Here is a 15502-nt window from a genome sequence, read left to right as displayed (position 1 = left end):
AACTGATTTCTGCAGGACTTTGCACTCAAGAAAAAGAGATCTCACAAACACTCCATCTTTTGTAACAGGATAATTCACAGATCTGAGAAAAACATTAAATTTAAGTTATTTAAAAATAAATACTCCACCTGTATTTTACAACCTGAAGATTCTTCAAGTTCTTTTATTTTAGCTCCACCTCGACCTGTTGTAAAACATTTGTGTACATCATCAAATACCAACTTTTGCTAAGTGGCTACAGAATTAGAACAATTAGACAAGTCCAGCTAATGACTGCTCAAAGTATCCTTCTACACAGATCACCTGACCATAATAAAATAAACAACTGTATAATTCACAGGACAGTATGTCTTACACAGATGACATCTTCATGCAGCAAAAATGTCACATTGTGCCCGATGAAGTATCAAGTGAAGCTAACCCAGCTAAAATATCTGATGTGCATTAGAACATGATCTTATAGTGGAGTTCTGATTATTTTCTTTCAATCCAGCAGAATTTGTGTCTTTCCATAATAGAAGATTTAAGCATTTAACACCAACTACTTTTGTTTTTTGCGAAGAGTCAGAATCGACTGTGCGACTGAACAATAACAACAACTGCGTTTTGCATACTTGCAACTTACAATATTCAAACTTAGAAAACCACAAAAAAGGTCTTCATTCTCATTTTGGGTCACCCAATCAGGAAAAGAAAAATACCAGGGCTATAACATGCTCTCTTGATTGGGGAATGGTAATAGGACACATACTGTTTGCAACTTACATTGGAAGAGAAACATTTTACTTTAAATATTGGAGCTGCCTACACTGTTCATGCAGGTTATTCATAACTATCAATGGATAGCCTATTGGTAACTTGTCAGGCCTGGATGCAAGTCCTAAGCCAAATGCTACAGCTTGTAAATTAGGCCTTTAGTAACTGAAGACAGCATTAAAAAAAAAAACCTAGCAAAGTGAACACATCACTTCCCTCCCCCAAAGACGGTAGATACACTGTAACGTGGAGACTCAGGAATATGTTATTTGCAACTGCCAAATTGAGATCTCATATAGGAAGCACCACTGTTTTCAAAAGCACACTCCTGACTACAGTCAACACACGAATCAGATACTCTACAGCCTGAATCACTGGCTCCATTATTAATTTTACAGGTGATTTACTTATATCACATTATTATCTCCCCTTGTAATGCCTTTTTGTGTGTGCATTATGGCTATAGACCGCAAGCCATACTTCAACGTAGTAAACCATCTCCGATGCGTGGGCAGGGCAGCTACAAACCCGCAGTTCCTTCCCTTTGCCTGACTGGCCACGGGATCCTATCAGAGTTACACCCCTTTTAAACCCGATTAGTGGGCTCACAAGGGCATAACTATTGAGGACTGCGCTATGAATCGCCCTCACCAAGGGGGCAAAGAAGTTCCTTCTCCCCGCCCCCAGCAGAGACCCTCACGCTGCCCAACACTACCTATGAGGGTGCCGACCAGAGCGTTATCCAGGTGGAAGGAGAGGGGCGGCGACCGCGCACGCTCTCGGCCTCTTCCTCCAGGGGACCTCCGAGCCCGATACTCCAAGGGCCCCGACTGCCACGGCTCGCGGGCAAGGACCTGCGGCGAACGCCCTTTCCTCCCGTCGCTCCTTGCCTTCTTGTCTTCGCCTGCGCCTCGGTTCCCACAGGCTTCCGGAGAAGCGACTTCCGTCACCGAGGACCATACAGGCAAGGCCCAAGGGGAGTCGGGAGTGGCTTTGTGGGGTCCGTCCTCATCGTTGTCCGCTTCCCAGTCGGACATAACGAAAACCCGCTAAACCGAAGGAAAAAGCCCTCCTCAGTCCTAAACAAGACCAACAGAATAACTCCCAACGCTACCCTCGTCCAGCAACTGCCTCGCGCGTGCTAAATTAAACCGCCCGATTCCGGCAGCCGCTCCAATTGGCTGAAGCGTCTCTAACTGTCTAGTAGGTGATTGGTTGGAAGGCGGAAGCTTCCCTCTGAAGGAAGAGGAGGGAAAAAATAGCAAGGGAATAAAGTTGCCGCTCTCTCCCGAGTTTTCTCCAGTTAGCCTGTTAAACATGTAGCCGTATATATTTTTTTTTAACGTGAAGGGGTAAATTTGTCGCGGTGTGAAATAAGCTAAAAGGCTTATCTTTTGAGAAGAGGAGGAAAACTAGCCCTACCTTAACTGTGCTTAGACGAACGAAATTCCCTGTCAAGAATGCTTCAGGACGGCTAACATGAAGACAGTCTTTTAAGAATGGGCATTTTTAAAAACAACAAAGTAGAAGCCTAGCAGATCGCCTCCAAACATGCTTGACTTGCAGTATGTGCTATAGTGGGGAGTGCAAGCGGTGAACTTCACTTTGGTTTCTTTAGATTTCTAGAAAAGTTGTCACTCTTAAAGCGAGTAGTTCTTATTTGGAACCGAACCAAGTGGGATTTAATTCCGTGTAAATATTCATAAAAGAGTTCTGTTGCTTGAGGAGGAACCCTGTGCCTTAGGAGACCCGTTCCTGATTTTTATCTCGTGCTTTCCTCAGAGTGATGTACATACTCTTGCCCACCCCCCCTTTTCTCATAACATCCCAAAGATTAAAGAAAAGCCCTGGAGGTATTCAGGCTTCATAGCCGAAAGGGAATTTGAATCCAGATCCTACAGACCACTATAACATCTTTGTGAACTGAGCGTGGACATGATGGTAAATGCATCAGGTGATAAGTCAGATACCCTCTCCCACCTAGGGTTGCCAGCTCCAGGTTGGGAAATACCTGGAGATTTTGGGGGTGGAGCCTCAGGAGGGCGGGGTTTGGGACATAATGCCATAGAGTCCAACTTCCAAAGCAGCCATTTTCTCTAGGCGAACTTATCTCTGTCACCTGGAGATCAGTTGGAATAACAGGATCTCCAGCTACCACCTGGAGGCTGGCAACCCTACTCCCACTGGTTGATTCAGACAAATTTACTCACAGACAAAAGCAGGATTTGGTACTTACTAAAGCTTTCCCCCCAAGAGTTGCTGGAGATCTCTTGGGATTAGAACTAATATCTGGGTGACAGAGATCAGTTCCCCTGGAGAAAATGGCTGCTTTTGGAGGTGGACTGTATGGCATTATACCCCACTGAAGACCTGCCCCAGACCCCACCATCTCTAGGCTCCCCCCCAAAAAAAATCTCCAGGTATTTCCCGAACTGGAGCTGGCAGCCCTGCTCCCTCCTCCTTTAACGACAATCACAAAAAATGCAATGTTTTGAATGACTTCCTTAATCAAATTCAAGTAAACCTCATAAGGAGATTTTAGAGGTTTAAATATTTTTAGCTACTTTAGTGGAATAATGCACAAGATTGTTCATGTTGCAGGCTACTAGAATCCCTTTAATTTCTATTTTATTTACTGCCCTGCTCTTGAGGTTTTTTCCTTTCATGAAAAACCTTTGATCAACCAGCTACCATCATGAAAAACAAACTCAGAAGAACCACTTGGTAAAAAAATATACATACAATATGTATGATGTACATAAAATACGTATATGTAAAATATACATACTATTTTAATATACACAGTTCTGCAGTACATTTTAAGCAGATACATGAGCAAGTAACCTGTCTTAACATGTGAGATGATGTATTCTCTAGGCTTAATGCTACCTCTTGAGAATATTTCCTGCAGCCCAACAGATGTTTTCTTGGTCTCCAGTGAAGATGCAGAGTATATGATGGGCGCAGTTCCTACTGGTTTTGCAAGGCCACAGAGTATGCTAATATTATTAGAGGGGACAGAACTTTGCAGAGAGGGAGGTGTAATGTACTTGCAATGTAAGAGAAGGATTCTAGGGCAGGGATCCCCAGCTTTCCTGAGTCTGTAGGTACATTCTGAATTTTGAGAAAGAGTAGTGGATGCCCCCACAAAGTGATTGACACAGAAGCAGGACCAACCATAAAATTACTGCCAAGGGTCAACAATTGCAACATATTGGGAGGTTACAAGCCAAGAGTTGTCCTGTGATGGAAGGAGCTGTTTCTGAATGGGTGCTCTCAAATGTGATACCTCCTGGGGTCTTCTGAAGCGCTTTCTGCTCCGATGAGGTGAAGGAAACCAGAACTGGCCCTTTGCTTTGGAGAAGGAGGAGGTAGGTGCCAGGAAACATTGGTAGGTACCCAGGGGCACCAGGTAGTGGGCCTCACTGATGTAGGGCCAAGGAAGGATACCCCAACACTGGTACCAGATGCAGAGGGAAGTGAATGTTACATAAAACCAGCTGTGCTGAATCCTTGAACTCCTAGGTGTACAGAGGTAGGTACCTCTTGACATAATATGAACTTTTGTAACATATTGCACAAATATTTCTTAAGGTAAAAACACACATATATAATAGTTATTTTAAATAATTTTATTAACAACAACATGGATTCAATTTATCATGAAATTACAGTTAACATTGTATTGTAATGTAATGGCTTATGCCATTCAGTGACAGTGGAAATGTCCCTTATATTTTCCCGTTATTGTCATACATCCAACATTTCAGCTCTTCTCCCTCAGATTTGGGCCAGCATTAGTATCTTAGAACACTCCCACTGGCAGAAGATGTTTTTGTCCATGGAACTATCCCATAGCTATCTGAAAGACTGGGAGGTTTACAAAACCTATTAAACAATCTGAATAGTACAGCAATCCGGATGTTTCAATCAATTTGTACAATGTTTGATGGTGAGGAGAGTAAAGCAGAAATATGAACCATTCCCCCTCTAAAATTTGCTTTATTTAGCCCTACTGAAATAAGAAAACATTCCATTAAGGAGAATAAAAAAGTGGCTCAGAAGAGCAAATTAAGTTCTTCTATAGGCAAGTCTAGTGAAATCAATAGAATCACAAAGGGGAGATTTGGTCTCTTATGCTCATTTAACCAGTCCTAAACCACCAAAATGTTAATGTGTTTAAAACCGGGACTAAGACTGCAAATCTAAGCAAATTTAGGAACAAACTACATATTAGCATAAATATGTGTAATTCAGACCCTGCAGCTCTTCTTTTTTATGAAAAGCCATTTTGAGAGTGCAGATTAAGATTGGAAGATGGCAGACAGGCGAAGTTACATGCTACCTCTTTTTATCCCTGCTTCCTCTGCTTACAAATAAACTTTTCCCGGGGCGTTCGGGGGGGGGGGGTGACTGGGCTTCTAATACATGCCTGTACGTATAATGTGTAGTTTGAGTCTTACTAGGGAATGTCCCATTGGCCTCTGGCTTGCTTTTGAGTAAACATGCTTTGGATTGCACTGCACTTTTGTTACTTTTTAATATTTTCTGCTAAATTCTTTGTTCTGTGCTTTATAAAAATATCATTTATCTCTTTTTCTTTTAGCATTTTGTGCATTAATTTTTAGAGTCAATGTGACATAAGGATTAATTAGCTAAGCATTAATGTCCTCTGGGAAAAAATGGAGTAATTATTACATCACTTTAAACAGATGCTTAGTAACAGTTCACACCTGTATAGTTTAACTTGGAGGACATTTCTGTTGAGGTAAGTTAACAGGAATTTTGATTAAGTAAGGACTACAAGCCCTTCAAAATAATTTAACTGGTCACATAAGTATAAAAGTATCTGTCATTCTATTTAATGACAGCAGTCAATTTTAAGTATGTTTATCTCATATAAAACATGTAAGACATGTGGTCATTGTGAGTAAAATGTATGATCTTTACCATACTGAATTCTAGGTTAGAATAGGCTATTCATATTTAAATAAAAATATATCTTATGAGCCAAATAAAAATATAAATATATTTCTAAACATACCATCATTACATTTTTTTTCCCTTTTCTGTTATTTTTTCAGCCAAGAACTGCAGACATACAGGTCAAAAACTAATGATTTGTTTAGTGTCCCAAAACTGTTCAGAATTATTTACTGTTTTTATGGCTTTCATAAGTTTTAACCCAAAGTCAACTTAAATGAATAACGATCATATGTTCCCCACCATACCACACATTCATTGCAATGAATTCAGTAGTACTAAGCATAGACATAAACTACCCATGCAAATGATGACATAATCAAGGGCTAAGAGAGTGTATCAAAATTTAATTTTGCTAATGATTTTAGTAAGATAAACCATGACCCACAGCTTATGCTGTGGATATAAGAACTCCCAATGAGGAAATGTGGAAAACTACACCATTCTGAAACATTCAGATGTCAATTTTTTTAAAAATCAATTTTATAGTAGAAAAATTTATAGAAGGGAAAATCTTGATTGTTTGTAAATATGCACCACAAAGGGGGGGGGGATAGAAGCTCAACAAATTTTGAAAACGTATTTCTGAATTGTCAGTAGTTTTTAATATAGCCATTTGCTTTCTCATACATCATTATGTGCATAATTAACACTTTGAAGACTCAAGCATATCCTTTAATTAAGGCAAAAATAGCAGTTTCTGGTAGGTGAATCCTGTAAGCCGAGACAAGTAACTGGCTGCCTTGTAGTAGTAGCAACCTGTTCTGTCTACAGTTTGAAATGGAGCTTAGCTTCAATGCTGCTGTTCACAAACATTTGACAGGGTCAGGGGTCGTTTCGTAGAAAAAGAGCTAGGGGAACTCATTAACATAACTCATTAGCATATGCCACACCCCCTGACATCACCGGAAGTGTGTCATAAGGCCACACCCCCTGACATCACCGGAAGTGATAAGGCCACACACCCCGCCCCCAACGGTCCCAGCCGCCGCCGGCGGCCTTGCCGCTCCACTGCCGAGCCCCATGAGGGGCCCTGTGCCCCGCCCCCCGTATCTCACCCAGGGGAACTGCGATCCCCCGCGAAATGACCTCTGGACAGGGTGATACCTCGCACTCATATTTTAAAGAAGGGAAATATGTCTCCTTATTGATACAGTTGTTGTGGGGCCTGTGCCTTGTTTTAGCTCCTCTGTTAGGCTTAAATGCAGAGATAGAGGTTTCACATAAAGCATAGAAGGCACTATAAAACATTCAATAAATGAAAGAAAGGAATACTGCAGGCATTCTACAATATGTTTTAAATTTACAGCTTTGTCTGGACAAATTGGTGATATCCAGATAAGCAAATATGCAAATTTCTAGCCAGGAACTGAACCAGAGAGCAGCTTTGAAAGAGACTGAGGGGTAGTTGCCCTAAGTCACATCTTCCCTTCTCCCATGGCCTGCCATGGATGCAATTCATCTGCACACCTTCTGGCTTTGGCATTGGATAGCAGATAGCATTAGCTGGGTATTCAGAACAGGAGCCTCTAGTTGGTGTACGTAATGTGAATTCTGGGCTATAAAGGAAAAAAGAAACCCTGCTTAACTTCATTAAAAAAGTTGTAGCAATCAGCTTTCTGCATAATTATACAGCACGTTAAAGAAGATTGTAAAAGTATAATGCACAAGTTAAATGGCAGGTGAAAGACAGCCATGTGTCTGAAGAGGCTTTGTTTCAGAATGTTTCACTTGAGCTTTGACCAAGCAAAAGGTGGAGAAGAGCATTGGTCATCTGTAGGTTTCATGTGACTGACAAAGTATAAACACTTCACAGTTTCTGTGTACTTTCACATAACATTATGATGTAATATCCAGAAAATTCTTCTGAGTAAAAAAGAATGATGGTGGCAGAGATTACTATAAATATACAGTTCAAATTGCTTGCAGTACAATCTGCAGCATTTAAGGATGCTTAAGACTCTTGTGACACTTTAAATATATAAAATTCTCAGCATGGCTGGCTCATAAACATGCTCCAAGTGAGCTTGACATGGCACTCTTTAATATGCAGAATGCATTTGAAATCTTTATAGGAGAAGGTTGAGCTCAGGACATATGCTGGGTATAGTTAGGGGGAAATCATAACTGCAGTATTGGTTATTGATAGGAAGTGGATTGGAAGGTGCTTATGCTCTTAAAAGATTTCATAGGCAAAGCTTGTGTATGGAAATATTTACTAGTATTGTTGACCAGGTGATTCCTAATGAAAATAAGAGGAGATATTAAAGAAAAAAATAGTTTCCTGAAGATTGTGTATTACAAAAAACAACAACACACTTTCTGATAACAAGGTGTGGGGACACACACCATTCTAAAACATGAGTTTTAAGGTTCCTGTTTTCAAAACAGTTTTGCAGTCAGCAGTTGTGCACCTGCAGTTTTGCCATCTGATGGCTGTTTTTTTAAACAATTAGATTAGTTGTATTTACTTGGAAAGATGGTGGTAGGGGAGAATCTCTGACTGCTGTTTATCTCTTCATTCTTTACCTCCTGTTCTTGAACACACTCATTTTAAGAGATTTTAAAAATCTTTCCTTTATGCCTTTTTATTCCATTCTTGTATATTCTACCTGTACATTCTTTTCTGCCCTTTTCTTAATTTGTAGTGTTTGATCTTCCCTACCTTACCTGATTTGTTTTCTTTTTCAGACTTATGATTGTGCTATCATTCAGCTTCAGAATATAATTATGAGAACTGATTATATTATAAAGGGAGAAAGTACTAAATTTACAACCAAGTTTTTGTTTTTCCTTTGCAGAGATCTCTGCCAAAGTATTTCTGATCTATAAGGACACCAACAATGAGTTCAGAAATTTTGAGACAGAAGGGAAAAATCACATAGGAGGTCATCCCTGACATTGTGTAATTTTGTACACTTTTATAGCAAAAAAAGGAAGAAAGAAAAAAAAAGAATTGTTCAGTCACAATTAAATACCTAAAAGTGCTGTGCAAAATATTTTGTCTCAATTCGGTTATCTCCAAGGGGATACAGAATTCAACAAAAATAGCTGATTAATGGTAGCTTGCAACTAGCATCCATTTGTATTCTCATATTATGGGTTTCCTTGCTAGCAGCTGTAGAATTTTTTGTTGTTGTAAACATATATAATCAAATTCAGGACATATATAATAAATCTGAAGCTTTTAATATCTTGAGAATATTAGTTCGGTACTATAGCAGTGGCTTTGCTTCTAAATGCTCAGATCTTTTGCTCTTTAATAAACCTGCAGCATTAATTTGGTAGATTGCTCATTTATACCTACTATACTAAATGAAACTACAGATGTACTGTAGGTATAAATTTGAATTTTATCCATCACCAAAACATGCGTTTTCATGCAGCTAAACAATGTGGACTCATACAACCACCTTCCTTATTGATTCATTTAATTTTTAAAAATTTCATTAAAAGGGTTTTCAAAATAGTCCATGCTCTGATATGCATGACTGAAGTAATTACTTAGTATGTTGACAAATTTTTTAAAAAAGCTATTTAAGTTTGACATGAGGCAGGTTGAGAGCATCTGTACCATCTCCTGGTTTGCAAATGCTTTGAGATGATCTTGACATTCCAGTCCTCAGAGAGTCGGTAGAGAGAGTTGTTTCCACTAATGGGTGGGAAATGGTTTCAAAAGTCTCTGTTTCTCTCTCTGCTTCCAAATCTTCATCAGTTATAAATAATTTTGATTCCCTCCATTTGCTGTATAATTCTTGGCTACTTCTTGAGCTACTTGTGTCACTACCAGAAATCTGTATATTCAGTTCTTCTGCTGCTGACTGTATAAGATTTTGTACAGATAGCGATTTCCCTAAATCCATTTGCATTACTGGTTTCACTGAGACCAGGGGTTCCCCTTCAGTATCAAGACTTTTCCCCCACGAAAGATCCTTTGTCACATTGGACTGTGCAACTTTTCCATTATCCTTTGAAGCAACAAGGCAAGCGGTGACATCAGAAGTATTCTCCTGTGTGCTCAAAGGAATAATATGAATAGGTTCCAATCTATTGAAATGCTTTACTGATGAAAAGGGGGGTATCTGTAACGTTGTAGGTGCTGTTGGCTTAGATGTCTGATTTATTTGGTTTAGTGCATTGTTAGGTGATAGTGTTGCAGGTCCATCATTTGGCACCTGTGTGGCTTGACTATGCATAGTTGGACTAAAAGCATAGTAAGCTTGAGGGCTAAATTCATTTGGTGTCAGTATAAACTGTAGGCCACATGGCATGTTGACACTGGCTGATCTGGATACACATCCACTGGTCTGGGCAGAATTAGTCAAATCTTTGCTATCTACAGGACTTTGATAATCAGAAGTCTGGTCACATTCAAAAGGTGGCATTTGAAATGAAGCCAAAGTCAGTGCAGATACAGATCCTTTCTTCAAGACTTGTTGGTAGATATCTAGCAGTGAGTCCAATTTTGACTCTATGGATTGGACCTGGAGGAAAAAAAACAAAAAATAGTCTGTGAGTATCAATTATTTGAAAGGATACAAGGTGTTAACAGACAAACAACAAAATATACAAATGACTATTTAATCTGCAAAACTAGTTATTTAACATCTATTTCCAAAGATTAAGAGAGCAGGTCTACTCAGAACCCAACGGGTCTATTCAGTAGGCCTTATCCATAGGGATAATTTTCTTAGGATTGTACTGTTAATGTTGTCTTAAACCTTGGCTGAGAAACAAATATGTTGTTAATTAAATGTACATCATTCAGGCAGCAAGCCACTCAGTATCCCCAATGCAGTTCTGCTGAAATCAATGGGAGTTCTGCAGATCTTTCTGTGAAGCATCTAAGCTGTGGTTTGCAGCTTTCCAGACAGATGCCTTCTCCATAGTTCCAATGACAAAGTGAACTAACAAAAATGTAAGTGGCAATAGACACCCTAGCCAGTATTATAATTTTGTACAAGAAATAGCTTTTGTATAGAGACTAAAGAAAATTATTTTTACCTTGCAAGTATCAAATATTTGTCATTACATACTAACCAATAACCGGGAAGGAAATATAAATCATGTTACCTGTTTTTCCACTTTGACTACACGTCCTAGCATACTGAGGTCATCAGCTGTTTCATTCTCTACTGTATTCTTCTCTCGATTTCTCTTATCAGATGCTATTTGCCCTCTTCCAAGAATTTGGTCAACCCTGAAAAATACAGAATAGACCCTTTTTAACTGGAAATAAATGTAATACTTAGGTCAGTATCATCAACGTATACAAGCTTTCAAAAGTGAAGTTTGTGAGAAAGTTAAATAGATTTTTTTCTAGGAAATGTATATCTTGTTTTAATGATAACCAGCTTGGGGGGGGGGGTTTAACAATGGGAGGGCTTCTGGAGTTCTGGCCCTGCTAGTGGACTTCCTGATGGCATCTGGGTTTTTTTTGCCATTGTGTGCAACAGAGTGTTGGACTGGATATGCCATTGATCTGATCCAACATGACTTCTCTTATGTTCTTACGTTCAGCTGTTACTAAGGAAACCAACTAGTGAAAGACCCACAAAGCTTTGTGGGGAACCCTCTCCTTCTCCTTCCTCCATCTTTTGTTACTTTTAGCCTCCTCTGGCTGGGTTGTAAGATACTCAGAGTCTTCAAGATGGCCTTGAGCGACTTTGGACACCAGTAAGGGCTGTTGTAACAACCTGACAGAGATGAGGTAAGCAATTCCTTCTATGCCACTAGGCCTGTTTTACTGTGTCGTTGGCCAAGCCTCCCATCTGATGGCCAAGTCCTTAACCAAGGACAATGTACTGCACAGTGAGATCCTGTGGCATAACTGGAGCACAGGGGAGAATCAGACAACATATTCTTTTCTTGGTCTACCACTGGCTTAGTTTCTGATGATGCAAAAGTCTCTTTCAACTCATGAGGGAAGTCTATTTGGGAGGTAGCATCAACTGTTTTCACCTTTTCACAGCAGCCTCCTGTGCCCCCCTGGCATTTTGTTCATGGAGCTTCCATGACACAAAGCACTAGCTGTTTGAAGGTCTCAGAGATATAAGAAGAGCCCTGCTGGATGAGACCAGTGGTCCGTCTAGTCCAGCATCCTTTCTCACAGTGGCCAGTGGAAGGCATAGAGGCTAAGGCCTTACCCTGATGTTGCCTCCTGGCACTGGTATTCAGAGGTTTACTGCCTATGAATGTGGAGTTTCTCTTTAGTCACCACAGTTAGTAGCCATTGATAGACCTGTCTTCTGTAACAGGTGGCTACTTGGGGAAAGGAGAGACACATGGCTGTTAGCTCCTTTCATTTGCAATCTGTAGGATCCAACCCTGTGCAAAATGAGACTTTGTTATTCTTTCTCTGGTGGTAACCCCCCCCCCCATGTATGTAGCATGGATGTTTTAGGATCCATCCACAGGAACTCCATGTGCAGCAAGCCTTGAGTGTGTACTTCTTGGTAGGGGTGGGCATGAACCTTGTCATGAACCTAACTTCCTGATGAACATCACCAGTTTGTGCTTTATGAACCAGAGGTTCATGCCCATCCCTATCCATAACTCTCCCATGACCCTCCACATGGTTTCTGAGGTTTGTGGGGTTCATATTGGGAAGCGGGGGGGGGGAGAGGGATCACTGAAATAGCTTGCATCCATTTCAATGATCCCTTTTGCGCCCCCCCAACTTCTAAGCATTTCCAATAAATGGCTTTTGCAAGATCTCCCCCCCCTTTCCATTCTGCTGGCCTCAGGGAGCCGCTGTCAGCAGAAAGGAGGGAGGGAAGATCCCCCTTACCCCCCTCTATTCTGCTGGCCTCAGAGAGCTGCCCCCACCAAAAAGGAGGAAGGGAGGATCTCAGATCTTCTCCCACCTCACAAACCACAAACTGGGACAAACCTCAATTTCCTCAGTTCATGCCCATCCCTACTTCTTAGTCCAACAGGTTATTCATGGATATGATGATACTGTTCATGGAATGGGGTTGGAAAGCTTTAAATACTTAAGAAAAATAGCCTTTTCCCAACCATGATAGGTCCCCATGTATTCAGAAGGATTCTATTGTCAAAGGAATTTCTTTTCCTTACCGTGACTGAAGGCTTTTAATTCTGCACAGCATATCCAGATGACCAGCTGAATACTGTTCAATGACATCTTTAACATCATAGGGGCGCAAGGTTTCTTTAAACTTTCTTTTGGCAACATGAAATTTCATGATTCTGCGCAAAAAATATTATGTATATTAATTCATCTGTGATACATGTTATATAATAAAATGAAATTATGATATTAAATCACAATAGTACGATCACTAAATCAGCTTAATTTAAAATTGGTAAAGGTATACAATTTTTTTTTTGCTGTGATGCATGAACTATTACAACATTGTCCAATTTGTCCTGTTTTGAAGGATGAATACATTCAGTTGACTGAGAGAAAATTGTTTCTATGATTTTATGTAAATTTAAAAGTTAGATTTTATTTTCATTGAAGTCAGCATGTACACTGGACTACTGCAATGTGCTCTACTTGGGCTACCCTTGAAGAGTATTCAGGGGCTGCAGCTAGTGTGAAATGCTGCAGCTAGGCTGCTGGTCAGGGCCAGCTATTGGGAACATATGTCCCCAATACTATAGCAATTACACTGGCTAACGAGCAGATCTCAAGCCCAATTTAAGGTGTTGATTTTGTCCTATAAAGTCCTACATAGCTGTTCCTTCCTGGGAATTAAGATAGCAGGGAGATGCCCTCTTGACTGTCCGACCAATTAGAGATGCTTGTTTGGTGGTTACACGAGAGGAAACCTTCTCCGTGGCAGCCCTGCAATTGTGAAACAACCTCGTCAGGGAGGTGGGCCTGGCTGCCTCATTGTCGATCTTCAGGAGGCATTTGAAAACAGTTTTATTTAGGATTGCATTTTGATTGATTTAGCTTTTATTATTGGCAGTCCTATTTGGAGTTTTTAATTGTGGCTAATGTGGTTTTTATAATTGTTTTTTAATTGTGTTTTTATAATGTCTTATTAATATTCAATTCAATTCAATTCAATTCATTACAGGTCTATATGACCGAAGTCTTGACCAAAAGGATACAAAAGGGGGATAAAATAGGTACATAAAATAGACATAACATGTGTCAAGGTACATAATCACAGTCACATAAAACCCAGGCTGAGCCCAGAGATTAAAAATTACCTAACTACACTTGGGGCGGAGCCAACTGACTAAAATCATCCGAAGATTAAAAGTTGGTGTCGGAGTTTTCAGAAGTGCTGAAATCTTCAATGCTTCTTGAGAGCAGCCACCTTAGCCAGGAACCGCGCCACGTTAGCTGTTATCAGTCCATCGGCATTTGAGTCGGATAACAGTACTGAGAGCACCCAAGGTTGCGCGGGAAGATTCATCTTCGTAAGAATAGGAGAGATATAAGTGCCTCTAACTTGAGTCCAATGGGGACAGCGAAACATCAGATGATCTAAGGTTTCAATTTCGCCAGAATTGCACAGACAAAGGCGATCTGAGTAAGGAAGGGCTCCAAATCTTCCCAGAGTTACTATCGTTGGAAATACATTTAAGCGGGCCAGCATAAAGGCGTGGCGGTGAGATGGAATTGATAACGTTGAATAAAAGTCAGGAAATCTCTCTGGAGGGGACAACCCCAAAGCCAAAGGAGAGCAGGTGCGTCTTGCCCTAGCCACAGTGCTGGCCCATTCCAACTGTTTGAGTTTCTTCAAGGTTTCCTCAAGCTGAGAGGGCATCAGCTCTTCGTTATTAATATTGTAAGCAGAGATGTAAATTTTTTGGAAATTTTGAAGCCATTGGGAAAAAATGAGTTTTCCCTTTCCCCCAAGAAATAAAACAGAAATTTTGGGGAAAATTTAAATATACGCAATACTTACTATCTTACCTAAACTAATTTTACTGCTTTAACAACATAAAGTGCATCATTTATAACTTTTTTAGCTTATAAAATTGCAATATTTGACATATTTATGGAATTTAAACATTATAAATGTCTTAGTTTTGTACAAGCAAAACTGCAAATATACCCAAAACTTGAGAGAAAACTGCAGGCTGCTGCACCCTGTGGCGTCTTAGCACATATACTTAATGTTTGCGATCTTGTTAGAAAGAGCTAAGTTCTTAATGAAACTTTGAGTTTTCTTCTGAGGCTTTTGGTGTCAAGATCGGGCCTCACTTGCCAAATATTTCCAGCACTCATGTGCTGTTGCATTAGGGGTTACTGTCCCAAGTTTCATTATTCCATTGGTTGTGTTATAGATTCACATGTATTTTTCTACAATTCTTATGTTGCATGCAACCTTGGTCTTCTTCACTGCTTTTTATCATCTCTGCTTGGAACTGGGGGGAGGGGGAGTGGATGTGTACAGCTGTCTGCTTTGCTTGGATAGTGTCAGCTTGTAACAGTTCTCATGCAGGGGCCTTCCGAGTGTGTTGAGAATACCTTGGGAAGTATATGATCTCATCGTGCTGTGTGACCTTGTAGTCTGGGAAGCTTCTAGATAATGTAACCACTAGCTTGCAGGTGGTAGGGGCAGTCACAAGGGCAGGGGCAGACATGTGGCAGGCTGAATGGGAGCACTGATTGGTTGCTTGGTATTTGTAGAATTTCTTGCTTTCAGTATATTGGAGGAACTGGCATCTGGGCCCCAGTTCCGACACAGAAACTGTCTATGCTTGGAACCTTTCTACTTCTTAATAAACAAATCTTGCTGCTACAAGAGTGTCTGTGAGAGTGATTGCATCCAGG

The 15502-nt window shown here is 40.3% G+C and overlaps 2 protein-coding genes across 2 annotated transcripts in view; both read right to left on the bottom strand.

Moving 5' to 3' along the window:
* Positions 1-1793, bottom strand: part of DDX43 (DEAD-box helicase 43) — a 50522-nt gene extending 48729 nt beyond the window's left edge. Inside the window, exons 1-2 of the mRNA XM_015426373.1 lie at positions 1472-1793; positions 129-184 (exon numbers count right to left, since the gene is read on the bottom strand). Of these exons, the coding sequence (XP_015281859.1) occupies positions 129-184; positions 1472-1793 (378 nt within the window). The remainder of the gene's footprint in view (positions 1-128; positions 185-1471) is intronic.
* Positions 1794-9272: 7479 nt separating this feature from the next.
* Positions 9273-15502, bottom strand: part of KCNQ5 (potassium channel, voltage gated KQT-like subfamily Q, member 5) — a 32913-nt gene continuing 26683 nt past the window's right edge. The window contains exons 3-5 of the mRNA XM_015426372.1: positions 12820-12951; positions 10813-10939; positions 9273-10223 (exon numbers count right to left, since the gene is read on the bottom strand). Of these exons, the coding sequence (XP_015281858.1) occupies positions 9273-10223; positions 10813-10939; positions 12820-12951 (1210 nt within the window). The remainder of the gene's footprint in view (positions 10224-10812; positions 10940-12819; positions 12952-15502) is intronic.

Source organism: Gekko japonicus, unplaced genomic scaffold, assembly GCF_001447785.1.
Source record: "Gekko japonicus isolate JY-2015 unplaced genomic scaffold, Gekko_japonicus_V1.1 scaffold742, whole genome shotgun sequence".
Lineage (NCBI taxonomy): Eukaryota > Metazoa > Chordata > Lepidosauria > Squamata > Gekkonidae > Gekko > Gekko japonicus.
Note: the sequence above shows the minus strand (reverse complement) of the source record. Positions and strands in the feature narration are given on the sequence as shown.